At 36.7% G+C, this 18,803-nt stretch overlaps 3 protein-coding genes across 4 annotated transcripts in view; 2 read left to right on the top strand and 1 right to left on the bottom strand.

Annotated features, from left to right (window-relative positions):
* Positions 1-2,551, bottom strand: part of cdc42se1 (CDC42 small effector 1) — a 30,466-nt gene extending 27,915 nt beyond the window's left edge. The window contains exon 1 of the mRNA XM_005805478.2: positions 2,454-2,551. The gene's annotated coding sequence lies outside the window, so the exon portion shown is untranslated. The remainder of the gene's footprint in view (positions 1-2,453) is intronic.
* Positions 2,552-4,057: 1,506 nt separating this feature from the next.
* mllt11 (MLLT11, transcription factor 7 cofactor) lies at positions 4,058-7,400 on the top strand. 2 transcript variants are annotated; one of them, XM_005805480.2, is made up of 3 exons: positions 4,058-4,178; positions 6,530-6,718; positions 6,807-7,400. In XM_005805480.2, the coding sequence occupies exons 2-3, from the start codon at positions 6,554-6,556 to the stop codon at positions 6,900-6,902; spliced, it is 261 nt and encodes an 86-aa protein (XP_005805537.1). In that variant the 5' UTR covers positions 4,058-4,178; positions 6,530-6,553; the 3' UTR covers positions 6,903-7,400. The 2 variants fall into 2 exon arrangements, with proteins under 2 accessions (XP_005805537.1, XP_005805536.1); XM_005805479.2 differs by having other exon boundaries at positions 4,062-4,178; positions 6,543-6,718.
* Positions 7,401-9,411: 2,011 nt separating this feature from the next.
* gabpb2 (GA binding protein transcription factor beta subunit 2) lies at positions 9,412-17,162 on the top strand. Its single transcript, XM_005805509.2, has 8 exons — positions 9,412-9,963; positions 11,663-11,770; positions 12,611-12,778; positions 13,555-13,749; positions 13,992-14,139; positions 15,066-15,242; positions 15,321-15,439; positions 16,346-17,162. The coding sequence occupies exons 2-8, from the start codon at positions 11,663-11,665 to the stop codon at positions 16,685-16,687; spliced, it is 1,257 nt and encodes a 418-aa protein (XP_005805566.1). The 5' UTR covers positions 9,412-9,963; the 3' UTR covers positions 16,688-17,162.
* The last annotated feature ends 1,641 nt before the right edge of the window (positions 17,163-18,803 follow it).

The following is an 18,803-nucleotide window of genomic DNA, read 5'->3' as shown; positions in this document are numbered from 1 at the left end:
TTTGAAACTAAAATCCAGCATTAACAAGACAGGAACGAATTTATGAAGCCAATTCAGAACAATTTTGAAACAAAGTCTAAAAACACGATCAGCAAAAAGTCCATAAACAGCAGGAACAATGCAGAAACCAGTTTCCTTGAAACCAAACTGTACTTAACTTTAATCTCCAGTCGTTCCCTTAAAAGAAAAACATCTTCTCACCAGTCAGAAACCAGTCCCCCCACTGCAGCAAACAGGACTAACTGGGTTATCTGTGAGGAGGTCAAACCCATAACTGGGTCACAGCTACGGCTCAATGTAGCGTTTAGCTTAAAATGCTGTATTTGCATTTGGCACAACAACAACAACAACAACAACAACAACAACAAAACGGACTAAAAGCTCAAAGCTGCAGCAGAATTGATGAGAAATATCTGCTGGCTCAGAGGTTTTCTTCTTTTAATTTTCCAGAAATGTTTGCCTGGAGAAACGTGAATCCCAGTGGAAAGTCAGGGCTTTCCAAAAATGACTAAACATGTTGCTAACGTAACCGCTGTAACGCTGTGAATACATCCCGCAGACACTGGGAACACTGGGAACAGAGCGCCGCAGTGTTTCCCTCCTTCCAGCTCACCGCACGCCTCTAAACTCTCTGCAGATCTGTAATTTGGCTCCAGATCTATAGATCTACACCCAGAAACTAGAAGCCATCCGTCACAGCCCAACAGTTATTTTTGGCTCATCCTGAGCAGAGGGGTCGTCTGCGACCTCCGACCTCTGACTTTTACCTCCACCTTCTCGCTCTAATCGTCTGATTGTTTCCGCTCTTTTTGTTTTTTGTCCAAGAAAAGAAAAGTTGTTTTGGCAGGAGAGTTTTTAGCTGCAGATTCATTTAAATGTTTAGATTTTACAGAACTAAGCGATCAGGTTCCTCATTACCTGATTTGTTATGGTTCTTTACTCCAACTACACTGCAAAAAACACAAAATATTACCAAGTTTTTTGGTCTAGATTAGTCGAAATATCTTAGTACTTTTGGAATAAGACAAAACTAACTTACAAGTAACTTTTAAGCAAGAAATAGAAACTTGTTTTAAGTCAATAATTGGTTAATATTCATGAAAAATACTTTATTATTTACCAAAAAATAAGAAATTATTCACATAATAACCTTTCAGTGGAACATTTAATTTTTAAATCAATATTAATGAATTATTTTATACAAAAATCTTCTACATCTTGCTGAAAAGTTACTTGTAAGTTACTTTTGTCTTATTTTAAGTTTATTAAGATATTTGCACTAAACTTGACTGGATATACTTGGTAAGATTTTGTGTTTTTGCAGTGCACAACTCAGACAGACATTTCTCTACACTGCAAAAACATAAAGTCTTACCAAGTAATTTTGTTGGTTTTGTTTCTGGTGGAAATATCTTAGTACATTAGAAATAAGACAAACTATCAAGTAACTTTTCAGCAACAAATAGGAACTTTTTAATGTAAATATTTCTTGACTATTGACTAAAAAGTGGTAGTTTTTTTCCACGTTAATCTTGAAATAATGAGGCTCTTTGAGCTCATCTAAAACACCATATTATCCCACCGGTCACAACCGATCATAAAACACACTTTTTCCTATATTTTCCCACAATTTTTAAAATTATTTCCCCTTGTTCAGTTCAAAGGGCAATCAATGATATCTGATTTTAATGTTTTCATGTCTGGGAAAAATTTGGGTTTGAACGAGTTAAGGACTTATTAACTCAGAACAAACTCCTATGTCTTGCTTAAAAGTTAATTCTACGGTAGTTTTGCCTTATTTCAAGTGAACTAAGATATTTCCACTTGAAACAGGACTAAAATGAGCTGGTAACATGTTGTGTTTTCGCAGTGCACAGAGGAGAAATGAATAAAATGGATTATGTGCGATAATTTCACCTCGTCCAGACAGGAAATCCAGCCCAGAGAGCGGAGGGTAATGAAGCCCAGGGGAGTTTTCCTCCCATGAGTTCTGCTGTATCCTGTGACCCGTTAGATTCTCTGACCCGATTAGAAACTTCACTCTGCTCTCTTGTACCTTCAGCACAACCTGAACCCTCATTCAGGAGGTAAACAAGCTTTCAGGCTGGTGATCTAAACTGAACCAGAAAAGCGCCTGAAAAGCAGTAATTACTAACATGCTTCCTGCCCAAAGCCAATGGGAGCAAAGAGGCATCTGAAAATATTTAAAAACCTCTAATCGAGTCTCAATCCACATGTCAGCGTCATTTAAACTGCCTGGAGCGACTCGTGTGTACAGTAGATTAATAATTCACAGATCAATCTGTCCTTCTGGGAGGTGGTTGACCTGCGAACTTCAGCTAACATCTGGAGATTTTATGCATTTTACTCAGTTTACATGTTTCTCCAGTGAATTACAATGAAATAATAGTTCGTGTTGCTTGTTTTTAATGAAAAAGAGGCAGCGGACTCACCGGAGAGGAGCAGGCAGGGAGGCAGTGAGCGGCTGAAGGAGTGAGATCATGAACCAGCTGCAGCTTTCTGACAGACTCTCTGCCTTTCTCTCTCTGTGTGTGTGTGAGGTGTGGCTCCAACCAGGAAATCCGCCCTCTTTTTTCACTAAAGACCTTCATTTTTCTCTTTTCTCCTCCCTTTTGCTGCTTCTGAACGGCCGGACAGCGCCTCCTCCTGGCGCCAGACAGTCATCTGAGTACAGCAAGCAAGAAAAGACACTTTATCTCTTTTTGGGGCTTAATAGGGAAATTGTAGATAAAAAAAGGAAAGGTAAATTTCTGAGACTGAACTCAGAAATTTTAAGGACATTTCTGTGTCTAAACAGTGGAAAATTTACCAAAAACAAATCTGAAATTTTGCAATTAATTTCAAAATTTTCTGAAAAAAAAACGGACATTTTGAGATTCAGCTCAAAAATTTTAGAAAATACAATAAAGTTTGAAAATTTGCTGGGGAGGGGTGGGGGGTGAATTTTCTTGAAAAATTTGACATTTCTGAGTTTGAAAAGTTCAACATTTGCTAGAAAAATCTGAGAAATTTTCCAGAGAAAAAAGCAAGAAAATTTATGAATTTGAAAATTTGTTAGAAAAGCCACAGTAATATTGAGATTAATCTATGAGATTTTCCAGACAATTTTCAGAAATTTCTGAAAATTGTGAAACGTGGAAAAATTGCTAGAAAATTTTAAGAAATTTTGAGATTAATATGAGAATTTAAAAAAAATAAAAACAATGTCATTTCTGAGTTTGAAAAGTGAAACATTTTCTAGAAAATATAATAACATTTCTGAATCTAAAAGTTGGGAAATTTGATAGAAAACCTCAATAATATTGAAATTAATCTTAGAAATTTTCTAGACAAAAAAGGTATTTTATGAGTTTCAAAAGCCGAAAATTTTAATTTTTTCTGATAATAGAATAGAATAGCTGTTTGTTTGTTTATTTGTTTGTTTGTTTGTTTGTTTGTTTAACCAGCTGCGCCGCCATCCAGCTCTTCTTGAGCCACATAAATAATTAAACTAATAAAATAGTTAATATTAGATGTTTAACCTCGTTATGTGACCACATGGTGCACACATGTAAATGGGTTCGTGTGGGTACCAGTGCGCGTTCATTACCAACCCAGATGAAATGTAGCCCAGAGTACCGGAAATATTACCTCCTTTCAAAATAAAACACACTTTCTTAATATGTAGACGGAAGTAATTGTGCATAGATATATTTTTCATGGAATAATTGCACTTAATTTACACTAAAAGTACATTTAATTTTTACAGAGATCTATTTTTCTTGCTATGTGGATGGAAACTAAAAGCAAACATCAACAACACCTAAAAACTGCAGCCGTCATCTTTTTTTTCATTTTTCAAAGCTCTTCTTTACATTAAAATTTATATATTAAAACAGATTTTTATTTGTCAAAAATAATAAAATGTCACTTTTCAAAAGGCTGGGCAATATTTGCGGCTCTAAATCCGTTTTATTTAGATGGACTGACGGGGGAGGGGGGACCGTCTTCCTCTCTTATTTTGAAGTGCTCAACCGGAAATGCTTTTGTATAAAACCCCGAACTTGATGCTGAGCTCGTTGAAGCTGCGGCAGAACCTCGGCGGCACCACCTGACCCACCGGCTGCAAGAAGAAACCAGCGGGACAAAAGGAAAGGGAAGCATCCTGGTACAAACAGGTAGAAAAATATTTAAGAATTTTATTTAATATTTATCCCTGCTTCTTTTTAATATTCGCCGCATCTGAGGTTAATCTAAAATAAAATGACTCTTCTAAAATAAGGAGCAATACACTGTAGTTAGTCTAGTTTTGATTTATTTAGTGAAACCTGTTTTGATTTGTGTTTTATGGATTGAGTCGTGATTTCTGCGCCGGCCAACGCCTCAATCTGCCGCTGATCCGCCACCCAAAACCAATAATCAATATGTCCAACAGCCGATACAGGCGGCAGGTTTTAACCCTCGTCTTTGTTTATTTGTCGCCGTGCGGCCTGGAGGTTTTTTGTTGGTGCTGATATGAATGAGCTGACGCATGCAGGACGCGTTTCCAGGAATAAAACCAGCCTGAAATAAAACCCGCAGCAATCTGAGCGGCATTTCCGTCTGCGGTGACCCAGTTTTTCATGTCGCTGTCAGGAATAATCCGCATCTGTTTGAGGGAATAGAGGAGGACTGATGCAGAACCACACCCGGCTAACAATAATCACCTCGATCATCTTCTAATTTAGCTCCAATGGGAGCGTCCATTTTGGTCTTATATGGTCTCTGCGGTGCTGCGGCTTCACAAATGCAGTTTATTTCAAATACGGCATTGTTGTCTTTTTATTACTAATAAATGTATCAATGAAAGAAAAACACCCCTGGGTTGTGTAGTATTGGTTTTTATGCCACGATTTTACAAAATAAAAAGCATAAGAAGTTACTAGTCCTGATTTGTGAGCTCCTTAGTTGATGACGTCACAAGAGGTAAACCTGTAGGAAAGTTTTTGACCAGATTCTGAAGCATTTTTGTTTTACATTTGAGTTACTAGGGATTCAGCTGTTTGGCCCGGTTACAGCTGCAATATGTAACTTTTATAAAATGTGTTGTTTTTTTACATATAAACTATCACCATGTCAATGTTGTGAGATAAATAGTCTGTGAAAAGATCAATCAGTCTTAGTACAATGGAAATAAGACAAACGCAACATTAAAGTAACTTTTCAGCAGGAAACCTGAGGTTTATTTTATTTAGGCCATTTCCTTAATATGGACGAAAAAGCTTTAGATCCACTGGCAAGTTATTCCACCATTTCACAATCAAGCGCTGTGCCGTTACCTAGCAACCCCAGCCACGTCCAGCCCGTCACCTAGCAACCAGTTCTAGTTCCACAGCAGATTATTTCACTTGTAACAATATCAGTGAAACTATTACTTTTTAAAATCAATATTAAGGCATTATTGACTTAAAGTAACTCATATTTTACTTGTAAGTTAATTTTGTCTTATTTCAATGGAACTAAGATTTTTGTTTTAGAAACTAGACCAAAACACTGCAAAAAATACAAGTTTGTATTTTGCTGTGTTCAGCTAAAAATGCACAATAATTTTGCTGTGTATTCTTTTCTTTTTAACAAATTAACATGTATTTTAAGTACAAGGATCAAAAAGGGGATTGAAAGTTGTACAGTTTCTTAATTCGTTGGTCAAGATGTCAATTTTAGTTTATTCAGCAACAAAAATGACCCTTAACTTGTATATGTGTGAGTAAAATATTACTATGGCCAATAAAAGAAAAACAATTTGTTTTGTACAGAATATTTTCTATTTAAGATATACATTTGTTATTGAGAATTGCACACAAAGAAAAACAAAACGTCTTCATCTGCATCAGCTCCGTTTGCTGCTGTAAAACATTCCTACACTGAAGAGGTTCTGAAAGTACTTCAACATATTTCTACTGAAATAAAAGTACAAAGTAGTGGCCCAGGAAATTACTCAAGTAGGAGTAAAAAAGTATTTGGTAAAAAAATCTACTCAAGTACTGAGTAACTGATCAAATTATTAATCATTTAATATTAAGAAATTATGTCATTAAATGGACCAAAATATCTAGTTAAGTGGAAATTTTGGCGTTTTAAAGACGAAAATGACAATTTATATAAGTAGCAAAAAAATAAACAAAATCAGACTAAATAACATTTTTCTAAATCAGTTTCTTTCAATAAAAAACTTATAAAACTTTAACAAAAACTGCAGATGTGTGTCTGGTGAATCTTTGGTTAAAACATGTTTTGTTTTTTCAATCAGTGGGTAGAAAAATCCAGAAATTTTACTCTAGTAAGAGCAAAAAGTGATAAAAATATTCCTAAACGTATATTTTTACAAAAAAGTTACTCAGGTCAGTGTAACTGAGTAAATCTAACCAGGTTCTATCCAACTCTGCTAATCTGCGTCCAGGGCCCACACAGAACTGCTACATGCGCCACACTTGGCCCCTGGGCCTCACTTTGGACACCGCGGTATGTCTGTTCATGTTTATTTTAAAAGTTTTTGTTTCCAGACTTCGACAGGATGGAGAAATCCAGCAGCCAGTACGACTCGTTCCTCTTCTGGAGGCAGCCGATCCCGACCCTCGACCTGTCTGAGTTGGAGGATCTGGGATTCACCGCCGGCGATCCGATCAGCAGCAGCAAGGCGAAGGGCAAGACGTCCCAGCTGCGCGGACTGGACGACGAGGCGAGCTGATTAGTTTACAAACTGTTTGAGTTCACTGGGTCATCCTGTCCCAGAACCTGCAGCATCTTTACGCTTGTTCTCCCTGCAGGACAAGGAGCTGTCTGAGTTTTCCTCCTTTAATTACTGGAGAGCTCCCATCGCTGATGTGGACGCTCTGCTGGCTGACCTGAACCTGCTGCCCTGAACCCGCCAGAACCTGATCAGCCCGACTTCATCCAGAACCGTCAATAATCTGAGACTAGACCTCCTAATTCTGCAACCAGACTATAGTTCACCTGATTATTTATTTACATCTCAGTTTGTTCAAGTTTAATTATTTGGATTTCACAAACTGTAACACTTAGAAATGCCTCATATATTTAATCTAAGATAAATTAATTTTAATCTATCTGCACATGTTGGCTGCAGGATCAAATGACTTCCTGTCCCATTTAGTCTGATTCATCTGGTATGAAATAAGACTTTATTTAACCTCCTGCAGTTTGATTTTTGTTTTATGTGTTAACATTTGTGCCTTTTTTTTGTTTGTTTTCTTAGGATCTGCTGTACCAACAGCAAATTATTTATGTTTTTATTTATGCATGTATTTATTTATTTTTGTCACTTGCTGTTGTTGAGCAAGACTGAAACTTCACAACAGACCTGACACCAGAAATAAAATGCTTCTTTTTTTTAAAAAAAAGGAGAGTCCAGTCTGATTTATTTAAATAAAATGTATCAAGATTTCCTCCCCCCAAAAAATTAAAATCTGAGTAAAACATTAAAATAATAAACTTATTTTGTATATCTGGAGTAAGTTTAGACTAAAGCACCATAAAAACTGAATCAAAACAAAATCTAGACAGTCACACAGTATTATTTTTAATAAGTTGTATTTTATTGCATTAAACAAGTATTGAAAGTAATAAAAAAAACTTAATATTTGGAACAGAAACATTTGTTTACTTTTACATGACATGGAAGGAGCGGGAAGTACAAACGTATTGTATAAATTTATAAACTACTAATCACATTTTTCCCAAAATTCAAATAAATTATCAGCAGAAAATTACAAATTGAAATAAAGAAAGTGTTTTCACACCTTAAAGAAAAATACAGTTGTATATAATTTCTCCTGGTTCCACTATACGTGGATTATTGAAGCAGACAGCAGGAAGACACGCAGATACAATCAGTAAATAATCTTAACACAGAAGTAGATCTCTTTTTTTGTTTGCTTTGGATAAGGTTAAAAGTATAGTTTTTAAATAAAAATACACAAAAAACGTAATATATTTGCCTTTCAAGTTTAAAAAACGATAACATTCACTTTGTAAAGAGTCTAAACTAAGTAGCTTCCACGTTTAAAAATGTTTATTTTGGGGAGTTAAGCTATATTTTAATTAAATTCAGCTCTGCGGTAAATTCAACTCTGACATTTTTAAAATAGCGTCTTAGAAGGGACAGATTTTCTGTTCTGGGATCAGGATGTTTTCCGACTTCGCGTGAGTTTGAGCGTTACACATGCTGCAGTAAACTGATCTCTGGTCTGTTCTGGTTCGCGCTGGCTAAGCCCCGCCCACAGGGAAGTTAAACGTATTATGGCTTCTACCTCCGGTGTCGCGCCGCCGCCATATTTGTATCAGACAAAACACAATAATCAAGAGTTTTTGAACGGCTCTTCGGCGGGTAAATCCCTGCCAGATTATCACACACCCCTGTTGAAATACGGTTACAGGGTTTACCGGGTAGCAAAAGAGGTAAAACCAGCCGAAATGAAACTTTTTAACCATTTGAACGCTTATGAGCTTAACGGCTAACAGTTATCTGGTAAACAGCAGAATGAAAAAAGTACGCATTTCCTGCCACGATTTTCAAAATAAAATAGGGGCAGTGATAAACTGGTACTTTGGTGAAATACTTTTTTACTTTAGCGTACTTTGACTCAAAAAATATGTACACCTTAAGGCTATAATTTTCAAATTAAAGCCTTATAAATTACATTTTAAATTTAATTTATAAAGGCATTAATTTCTTTATATATATATATATATATATATATATAGAGAGAGGAAGAATATTTACTTTAAAAGTGGCTAAATATTTTCCAAAAATACGTATCTTGTAAAATGCAAAAAGTCAGTGGGCAGTTCTGTTCAGTCTTATGAAATAAAACTTTATTTAACCTCCTGCAGTTTGATTTTTGTTTTGTGTTAACATTTGTGCCTTTTTTTGTTTTCTTAGGATCTACTGTACCAACAGCAAATTATTTATGTTTTTATTCATGCATGTATTTATTTACTTTTGTCACTTGCTGTTGTTGAGCAAGACTGAAACTAATTGTCAAAATTATTACTTTTGACAAAAAGTGTCTAGTCAGTGTTGTCTCGTGCCATATTTTATACGTTGTTTAGTCTGATGCAATTAAAACTCTGAATGTAACATAACTTTTAATATTTCTGTACAAAATAAAATCTACAAAGAATTGTTCAAATATTTCAGTGGCATATATGGCACACATTGTGATCTAATATAGTGTGCAGCTCTGAATTTAACAGGGGTCTCAAACTCCAGGCCTCGAGGGCCGCAGTGCTGCAGTCTTTAGATGTGCCACAGGTACAAAACGCTGGAATGAAGTGTCTTAATTACCTCCTCCTTGTGTAGATCAGTTCTCCAGAGCCTTAATGACCTAATTATTCTGTTCATGTGGTGCAGCAGAGGCACATCTGAAAGTTGCAGGACTGCGGCCCTCGAGGACTGGAGTTTGAGACCCCTGAATGATCCATCTTTGATAAATTTTAAAGCTGAGATGACAAAGTATTTCTGGAATTATTTTAATTTATATTAAATATTTTGACAAGAGTTCAAATATATGACAATTGTAAAATCTAAAGGAATCGCATAAATTGGAGGACGAGATAAAAGCTGCATTTTCGTAACATTTAATTTTCTTAAATTGAAACGCCGAGAACTAGTCTTATTTTGAAGGCTCAACATCAACTTCCGGCTGGGTAACTGCTACCGATTGCTAACTTTCAGCGGTAAACAAGCTCTGAGGACTACCACAAGCTACAGTGGTCCCAAATGCTTGCTTTTAGCGAATTTTGAAACAGATTCTTCGGATATCTGGCCCATGCTACGTCTCGGAGAACCATAAAATCGCACAAATCCTCTTCACGCGGCGGGGTTTGCGCTTCTTAGCCGGCTAGCTTGCTAACATTAGCATAGAGGAGTAGCCTGGTTGGACCCGAACAAACCTGAACGCGGTAAGTAGCCGCTCTGCCGTCCTACGCCAGGAAAAGACTCATAGTTTCCGAGCTTTCTCATATTTAAAGATTACAGAAATAACCACAAAAGGTGGAACAATCTCATCATACACTCCGGTAAGCGCTTTGGCGGTGCACGCTTGCAGAATGCAACTTAACCGGATGTGGAAGTAGTTTTTTCTCCGTGTGTAAAATAGGAAATTTCTGTGTGACTTCCCCCGGAAAACCAACAACTTAATATCAAACAGTTTCCTGTCGGTGCTTCTGTTTATTTCTCGGTAGCATCGACGGATATGTTTATATGTAGAATGCCGTAGAAAGCAGCTTAGATGGGGGGACAGGGGGTACGTGGCACATGGCGGTCTATTTTCTGGCCGTGAAGGCGCGTAAAATGGCTCCTCGGCCGCGGAGACAGAAGTCTCGTCCCGCTCCGCTGTTTCGCAATAACAAACACTGTTTGTTCGCAAGAGTTCCATTATCGGACGGGACTTTTAACAGTTACAAAAATATAAAATTATCATTATGAACTCGCAGAAGGTTCTCAAACTAATAACTCGTTTTACAAAATAGACCCACTTTGATTCTTAAGAGGTTGTTTCTCTATAGTTTTAGCAAAAAGGAAGGTAAAGGGCTAAACGCTTGAATGCGAGTAATTCCATAATCGGACACACATGAATATGTATGCGTGGTCCTGTTTATAAGACCACAATTTGCTTTTGTAAATTTGTTCTTGAACCGGAAAAGTTGTCCAATTTTTAAAAAACTAAATTATTGAAACTGCACAAGTGTTTATTTTGCTGTAAATGCAGTTTGTTACTGAAAGGCGGGGTTTTGTCCGGTAATGGGCACATATTTTGCATTAGAACCCCGTTACAGTGAATGGAGGGGGAAGCTAACACACCCTTCTTTTTTAAAAGCACATTTTTAACTTTTTTTGGAGAGTTTTAGTGAAGTAAAATGAGATTAATTATGTTCTGGTGTTTAATAAACTGTTAAAAGTCCACCTTAGGCTTAGTTAAATATTCACAGTGAACATAAGAAAGGCATCATTAAAGTTTTTTAATGATAGATTTTATAAGCTTTCACCAGCATTAAAAGAATATTTTCAGACACAAATAAATCAGTTTCTGTGGATAACGTGTGAAACTAATTCCCAAAACATTTGAGAACCATTAAAACCATTGTAACCATTTAAAAAAACTGTTTTGGTTTTACATTTTTTGGACAAAGCAACAGTTTTTACTTTGATCTATTTTTAAACTGCTGTTAATTCATTTTCCTGTCTTAAAAACTCAATAAGTATCTTTCAATAGATGTAATAGTTTGGAGTTATTTTTAGTTTTTATTCCTGTAGCCATCACTGCCGGTGTCTCATTTTCATGTTTTTAGCCACAACATGAACTGAAAATACAGCCATATTCAATAAATTACGTTATTATTGAAAAGTACACCACAGACTGATGTTTAATGACAGCTAATGAAAACACAACAATTAAGATTAGATGTGACATCAGACCAATAAACTTTGTTACAGAAATTGTTCAAAAGGCACTTTTAATCTGACAAATGACCCTCATCAGAATTCATTTTGTAATTTACAGAATATGGCTCATGCTACTAATCTAAAATCTGTGTATTTTGGATGATAATAAGCATTGGAAAGTGTTTTTTTATGAACTGCTGCTCTGATGTGTGTTAGATGTCGCTGGTGGATCTGGGGAAGCGGCTGCTGGAAGCGGCTCGGAAAGGAAACGATGACGAGGTCCGAAACCTGATGGCCAACGGAGCGCCGTTCACCACCGACTGGGTGAGACGCCCAGAAAACCTCTGCAATAATCTGTTTTACCTCTAAATTATGCAATAACTTGAAAAAAGTAAAGCTTTTTTCTCATCTTGTCATTTCCAACCACAGACTTTAATGTATTTTATTCAGAGCTTCAACTAACAATTATTTTAGTAATCAATTATTTGGACAATTAATCAGATAAAAAAAACCATTTGGCACATTTTTCATTTAACTTCTAATAATTTTTAATACAATATTAGAAATACATTAAAATGCAAACAGACAAATAACTCAGTTCCTTTTTTTCAATAAAAAAATAAACACTTTATTGCATAAAATGCAATAACATAGCAGTGAACGTTTAATCATTTGTGAAATTATTGACTAATTTTTGGATTAACAAATTGATAATCGAGTGACAAGACACCTTTTGTCACTCAATTATCAATTATAGCAGATTTTCTTAGCTATTAATTTATTATTAAATCAGTTAACAATTGTTTCAGTAATTGATTAATCACAATTAATTCTTTCAGCCCTAATTATATAGGAATTTTATGTCATACACCAGAAAACAAATTTTTTTAAATGTATTTTTTAATATTTTCTGCAGAAATTGTGACAAAATACTATAGAATGATCTGAATATTAAGAATGTAATACAGAGTTCAAGTGGTTCATGACAAAAACGTATTAAATTCATTCAGTTCTGTTATAATAATATTTATTTTAATGGCTTTTGTCTCTTTTTGTGCTTTTGACCAGTTGAAGCAGCCAGTTTATCCACTGCAGTGATGTCGCAGTTGTTTAATCTGCATGTGACTTCTTTCTCTTCTTCTTCTTTTTCTGTGTTTTCCACAGCTGGGGACGTCGCCCCTCCACCTGGCCGCCCAGCACGGCCACTACTCCACCGCCGACGTCCTGCTGAGAGCTGGCGTCAGCAGAGACGCCCGGACCAAAGTGGACAGGACCCCGCTGCATATGGCAGCCGCTGAGGGACACACAGTCATCGTAGAGCTGCTGATCAGGGTGGGACTTCAGGGCTGACTGGTTACAGTTTGTTTCAGTCGGCCATCTTTTCTTTACCTTTATGACATCACCAGGGAGCGTGATAGATTCAAAGAGCAGAAAATAGTTGGACTGAATTGTGTTTTTGGACTCTTAGAGTACATTTAATGTATGTATATAGACAGAACAGTGGATGGAGAGGATAATGCGAAATATTAAAAATAATAAACAATAAAAATAACTAGTTTATAAACAATAAAAACAGCTTGTAAAAAAATAAAGACTGTTTACGAACAATAAAAAAAACTAATTTATAAACAATAAAATAACTTGTTGGTTTATATACAACAGAAACAATTAGTTTATAAACAAAGAGAACTGGTTTATAAAGAGTAAAAATAACTACTTTATAAGCAATAGATGAACCAATTTATAAACAATAAATCAACTAGTTTTTAAATAATAAAACAGCTAGTTTATAAACAGAAAAGCAATTAAAAACAAACTGTTTATAAACAATTAGGAAACTTTCTTAAAACGAAATTAAGCTAAAATAAAAGAGTCGCAATTAAAACCACTAAAACTTTAAAAGTAGAAAATATGAAGTGGGGGACAAGAGGAACAATAAAATCTTAAAAAATATATAATTATGAAGTAGTTAAAAAAAGCGAAAGTTTTTACTGATTACATGAATGTTTGTGTGAAACGACTATAAACCTTTTTGCTCTAAATGCAGACGACCAGATAAATTCATGTGAATTAATTTTTTTAATCGTTTTTGGTAAATCTGCTTTCAGAGCGGTGCGGACATCAACGCCAAAGACATGCTGAAGATGACGGCTCTCCATTGGGCGGCGCAGCATGGACACCACGGCGTGTGCGACACCCTCATCAAACACGGCGCCGACGTCCACGCGCGCAGCAAATTCGAAAAGACGCCATTCGACATCGCAGCCGACATCCAGAACACGGAGCTGATGCTGATGCTGCAGGTGAGAGGAGCTGCAACATCCAGTCGGCTTCTCCTTTTTCTGCCGAATTAAGTTGTTTTTAATTATTACTGCAGCTGCAAATCATCTTAAACATTTACTCTTTCTACAGGACGCCACATCAAAGTGCCAATTTAATATCCACACCAACAGAATAATTATAAAACTATAGTTTAATCCACTGTAGGAGTTAATTAGCTGGCATGTTCGCACTTAGTCAGGTGTTTGCTGGTGTTTGCTTACAGGAGAGCATGCAGAACCAGGTTAACATGAACCAGGTGAGCATGAATGTGGAGACGACCAGCACCACCAACCAGCCACAGTTTATAATCCAGGGAATACCCGCCATCCAGGGGGTGAACCTGGCGGAGCTGCTGAACAAGGCTAACGCAGGTGAGAACAGAAACTAAAATGAGCCTCATGTTGGTACAACGGCGTTTAAATACTCTCTGACCTGGAGAGCATGAGGAACTGAAGCGTTTAGAGTCTAAGGACTCAAGTTTGTTATTGTAACATGAAAACATGTGAAAAGGTTTACATCAGGGGTGCTCAAAGTGCGGCCTGGGGGCCGTTTCTGGCCCATGGGCTGATTTTGTGCAGCCCCCCTCAACTGCAGTTCAGAAAAATACAAATCTGAACCCGTCCAGCACAGATGGTTGATCTGATGGAGATGGAGACTTTTTATTAATTTTATAAAATTATTAACAACATAATTTTCTTACAATACCAAATGTAAAGTACGACACAAAGTATTCGTCTTTGTATTACCGAGCTCTTATAATTAATAGAACTATAAACTTTTACTGAACTCAAATCCGCTTTTGTTTAATTTATTAAACCTGGCTAAATATAGCAAACGTTTGAAAGAAAGTGAAACAAATCCTGTTTTTAATAAATTTATTTAATCAAGTTCAAAAGAAACTGAAAACTACATTTTTAATGCAGAAATTTGCAAAATCCTTGTTAGATCTATGCCTCATATATAGCAACATATTATTTTATATTTCGTCTAGATTTATGTTTATTTTATTATTTATCTATTATTACTAGTAATACTTGTATTTTGTGTTTTTCAGTATTTTTTTCTATGTACTCATTGCACAATTGTGCAATGACAATAACTCTAGTAAAATCTATTTTGTGCAGGGAAAAAATCAGGCTACTTTATTTGCTTGATGTTAGTTTTTATAAATATTTTCTTAACCTGTGAGTACTTTTGATTTAAAGTTTAAGATGTATAAATATTTCTTTCAGCTGGCTGTAAAGTCAGTGTCTCCAGTTGAAGCGATCTCTCTCTCTGAAATGTTTTTGCTCTGCAGGAGAGTCAGAGGAGGCGATGGCAGCCAGTGCTCTGGACTCCAACATCCAGCATGCCACAGTGGTGAATGAGAGCGGTCAGCGGGTCATCACGATCGTAACGGACCAACATGGCAACCTTCAGACCACAGGGGGGATGTCCCAGCCCTTCTTCGTCACAATGCAGCACGGACAGCAGAGTAAGTCCCAGACTGAGGGCTGGAGGCTGCAGGACGGTTTATGCGCCAATAATTATTAGTTTGTTTTTTTTCTGTCAGTGCTCGCAGTGCCGGCCAACACGGTGACAGAGGAGGTGGTAACAGAGGAGCCGCAGCCTCCGCCCTCCAGGAAGAGGAAGCTGGAGGTGACCAACAACCACAACGACACAGGAGAGACTGTGAGTAGTTCCTGTTCACGTAGCTGAATTGCATTTAAAAAAGGGTTATTACAAAGCAAAATACATTTACACTCACATCTGTCTGTTTGAGGTGATTTAATTCAATTCAATAGTCAAAATGTCCCTCCAGATTTTTTATTATAAAGCAGGGAATTCTGGGTAAATACAACCAAAACTAATGCAAGCGTCTAGCGCTAGCAGCAGAAATGGCTCCTGGTCTTTTGCCAAAGACAAAAGAGAAATCCTACAATTGCTAAAATCTGACACCACTCCATTTTTATCTACATTTCATGAAGAAGAAAGTTGAGTTCTTGTCTTCTTCGGAGGTTCTTATGTTGTTTCCTTCAGTAGTTCTTGGTACAGTGCCCCCACAGGAGAGGAGGGGAACAGCTTTTTTAAATTAATTTGGATCGTTTGATACAGTGTGAAAGAGAAACACAGCAGCTGAAAATGTAACAAATGTTGTGATTTTGGTCCCCAATCAAACCGAGTCTACCGAACTATCAGGTGTGAAAACTTCCTTAATCTAATAAACAAGATTCATCTGGATGTGTGTTGCATAAATTATGTTCAATAAATAATTCAAATGTATTGAACATGAATGTATTTCTGTTATGAATAAAATAATTTTGGAGATATTAAAGGCTAAATCAAACTTGCCCAAGTACAGTACCATGTGGAACACCAAAACTGACTGACTGCTGAATGTGGATAAATTAAAAAAGAAACAGAAAATAAACTTTGGATGATCTGATACTGATGGGATTTTCTGTATATGTTTCAAAACTACCAACTTACATCTGGATTTAAAAAGTTCTGTTCACTGTTGCCTTGTCCCACTGAACCGGTTCGGTTCACTATTTTGTCTGTTTTCATTGTAAAGGTTTCTTCTTCTTCGTTCTTCAGGAGCTGCTGCAGAGACAGCTGCAGGAAGCTAACAGGAAGGCTCAGGAGTACCGGCAGCAGCTCCTCCGTAAGGAGCAGGAAGCCGAGGAGTACCGCATGAAGCTGGAGGCCATGGCTCAGAGTCAGGCCAACACCAGCAACGGCAACGCCGCGGCCGGCGCCAACGCCGCCAGCCCGGAGGAGGTGGTGGGGGGGGAGGATGAGGAGGAGGGCGCCGCCGGCGTAGTGGAGGAGGAAGGAGAGATGGTGGTGCTGCAGGAAGGGGGAATCATCATGGAAGGGGAGGAAGGTCAGGTGACGCTGGTAGAGACGGGCGGCGAGGCGACGCAGGTCAGCTCCTAACGCAGGAGGAGACGCATCGTAACAGGAAGCGGCTGATTGGACTCATTTAACTGAGACAGAGGGAAGGAGCTGACTCACCACAGGAAGTACAGAGCATCCGAGTCAAGATGGATTCCTTACTGAGAGACGGACCGACCAGGAAAGTTCAGCTCTGCTTCATTTCAAACCCCAGATGCTAACAGATCAGCTGACCGTCGCTTCGATGCGATCCAACAGAAAGGGAAAAGATGCATGAGCTGACATGGACCTTCATGTCGTGTTTGCTTTACGTTGTCATCCGTCTGCGAAGTTCAATGTGAGGAAATGTGGGAATGCTTCGGCACGGAGACAAACGTTTCTGTTCCCGATAGAACTACAATCTGCTTCCCTGTTCGAAATGTGACACAAAGGAAACTTAGACCTTCAGTTTGGCCTAATTCAAGATGGAACATCGGAGAATCGGAGCCACGCTAGGAAATAAAAAAATATAAAATCACGAGATTAAAGTCATAACATTATGTGAATAAAGCTGAAATAATACAATAATAGTCATATTATAAGATTAAACTCATATGATGAGAATAAAGTCAAAATTATATAAAAATTGAAATAATAAGGAATAAAGACAAAATAATATGAGAATAAAGTCGTACAAGAATAGATTTTACATTACATAAAGTTGAAATAAAAGTTTAAAGTCATAATATTACCATTTTATTGTGGTAATATTCTGACTTTATTCTCATGATTTAGAATTTATCCTCGTTTTATTTTGATTTACTTGTAATAATATGAATTGTTCTCATATAGGACTTTATTCTTGTATTATTTTGACTTAATTCTTGTTGTATAACTTCATTCTTGGACCATTATGACTTTGATCTTGTAATTTTATGACTATATCCTTTTCTTTCAACTTTATACTTGTGTTATTTTGACTTTATTCTCCTTATATTATGACTTTATATTCGTAATTGAAATTTCTATTAATGTTTTTTTTTTCTCAGCCTGGCCCTAATACTCTGTAAGTATCTCCTCTTTTTAAAGGCCAGTAACTATCCCATCAGATCCATTTGTTTTATTTTTTAAACATATATTATGTTCTGTTTTGTCGTTTACTTTAGTGGATCCCAAAGTTAGCTGACCTCATGTGACCATAACTGAACGATTATCGAGACACTGCAGTGATTCCTTCTAATGTGAGCTTCGTTTTTAGTGTTTAGAGGGGATTTCATCATATTAAACATGGAATTCAGATATAAACATGAAATTCAGATACGTCATCACCGCAAAAACACTAAATCTTACCAAGTAGTACCAGGCAGTTTTAGTTTTGGTTTAGGTTGGTTTTTTTGTAAATCGCTTAGTACGCTTGAAACAAAACAAAACAAACTCTTAAAAAAGATTTAGGAACTTGTTTAATATTGATGAAAAATACAAGTTTCACTGGCAGATTATTTTACTTTTAACATGGGAAAAATATCCTTTTGTAAGTGAAATAATCTGCCAGTGGAACTAAAACCGGTTGCTAAGTAACGGGCTGGGTTTGACTAAGGTTGCTAGGTAACGGCTTTAGTACGCCTTGCCAGTGGAACTTGAACTTTTTCATCAATAAAAAGGAATTATTGACTTAAAACAAGCCACTATGTGTTGCTGAAAAGTTACTTATAACTTAGTTTTGTCTTATTTCAAGTGTTCCAAGATATTTGCACCAAAAGCTAGACCAAAAATACTTGGTAAGATTTTATGTTTTTGCTGTGATTGGATCCATTATATTGCAATATTGAATCATTTAATGCCAAACTAACTTAGCAGTTACACAGATATTTTATTACATGTTTATCCTAAAAGAAAACCCGCTCGTATACAGTCATCCAAAACCAGTTAAAATATTTAATTATACCTCGAGTTATTCAGTTTTCTGCTGTGCAGTAGACCAACAAACTGCCAAAAGGCGAGCCCTAAATTGTGTATGTTAAAGGTGAACCCAGATCATCTGTTACAGGCAGGAAAGAAGGTTTTTCCTTCGAGAAGCTGAAAAATACTTGATGTCTTCCCTTTGTCCTAGCATTCTCCATCTTATCTTTCATCTTTATCCAATTCTGCAGTGTTGTCTGCGGTTCTGGTTTGGAACCAA

This window comes from Xiphophorus maculatus, chromosome 13 (assembly GCF_002775205.1).
Source record: "Xiphophorus maculatus strain JP 163 A chromosome 13, X_maculatus-5.0-male, whole genome shotgun sequence".
Lineage (NCBI taxonomy): Eukaryota > Metazoa > Chordata > Actinopteri > Cyprinodontiformes > Poeciliidae > Xiphophorus > Xiphophorus maculatus.
The sequence above is the reverse complement of the archived record's forward strand: the minus strand, read 5'-3'. Positions and strand labels throughout refer to the sequence as shown.

Excerpts from the sequence above, each read along its gene's own strand:
- mllt11 (XM_005805480.2), top strand. The coding sequence starts at position 6,554 with ATGGAGAAATCCAGCAGCCAGTACGACTCGTTCCTCTTCTGGAGGCAG. Across the intron at positions 6,719-6,806 it reads TGCGCGGACTGGACGACGAG|GACAAGGAGCTGTCTGAGTT; the intron begins GCGAGCTGATTA and ends TTCTCCCTGCAG.
- gabpb2 (XM_005805509.2), top strand. The coding sequence starts at position 11,663 with ATGTCGCTGGTGGATCTGGGGAAGCGGCTGCTGGAAGCGGCTCGGAAA. Across the intron at positions 11,771-12,610 it reads CGCCGTTCACCACCGACTGG|CTGGGGACGTCGCCCCTCCA; the intron begins GTGAGACGCCCA and ends TGTTTTCCACAG. Across the intron at positions 14,140-15,065 it reads GCTGAACAAGGCTAACGCAG|GAGAGTCAGAGGAGGCGATG; the intron begins GTGAGAACAGAA and ends TTTGCTCTGCAG.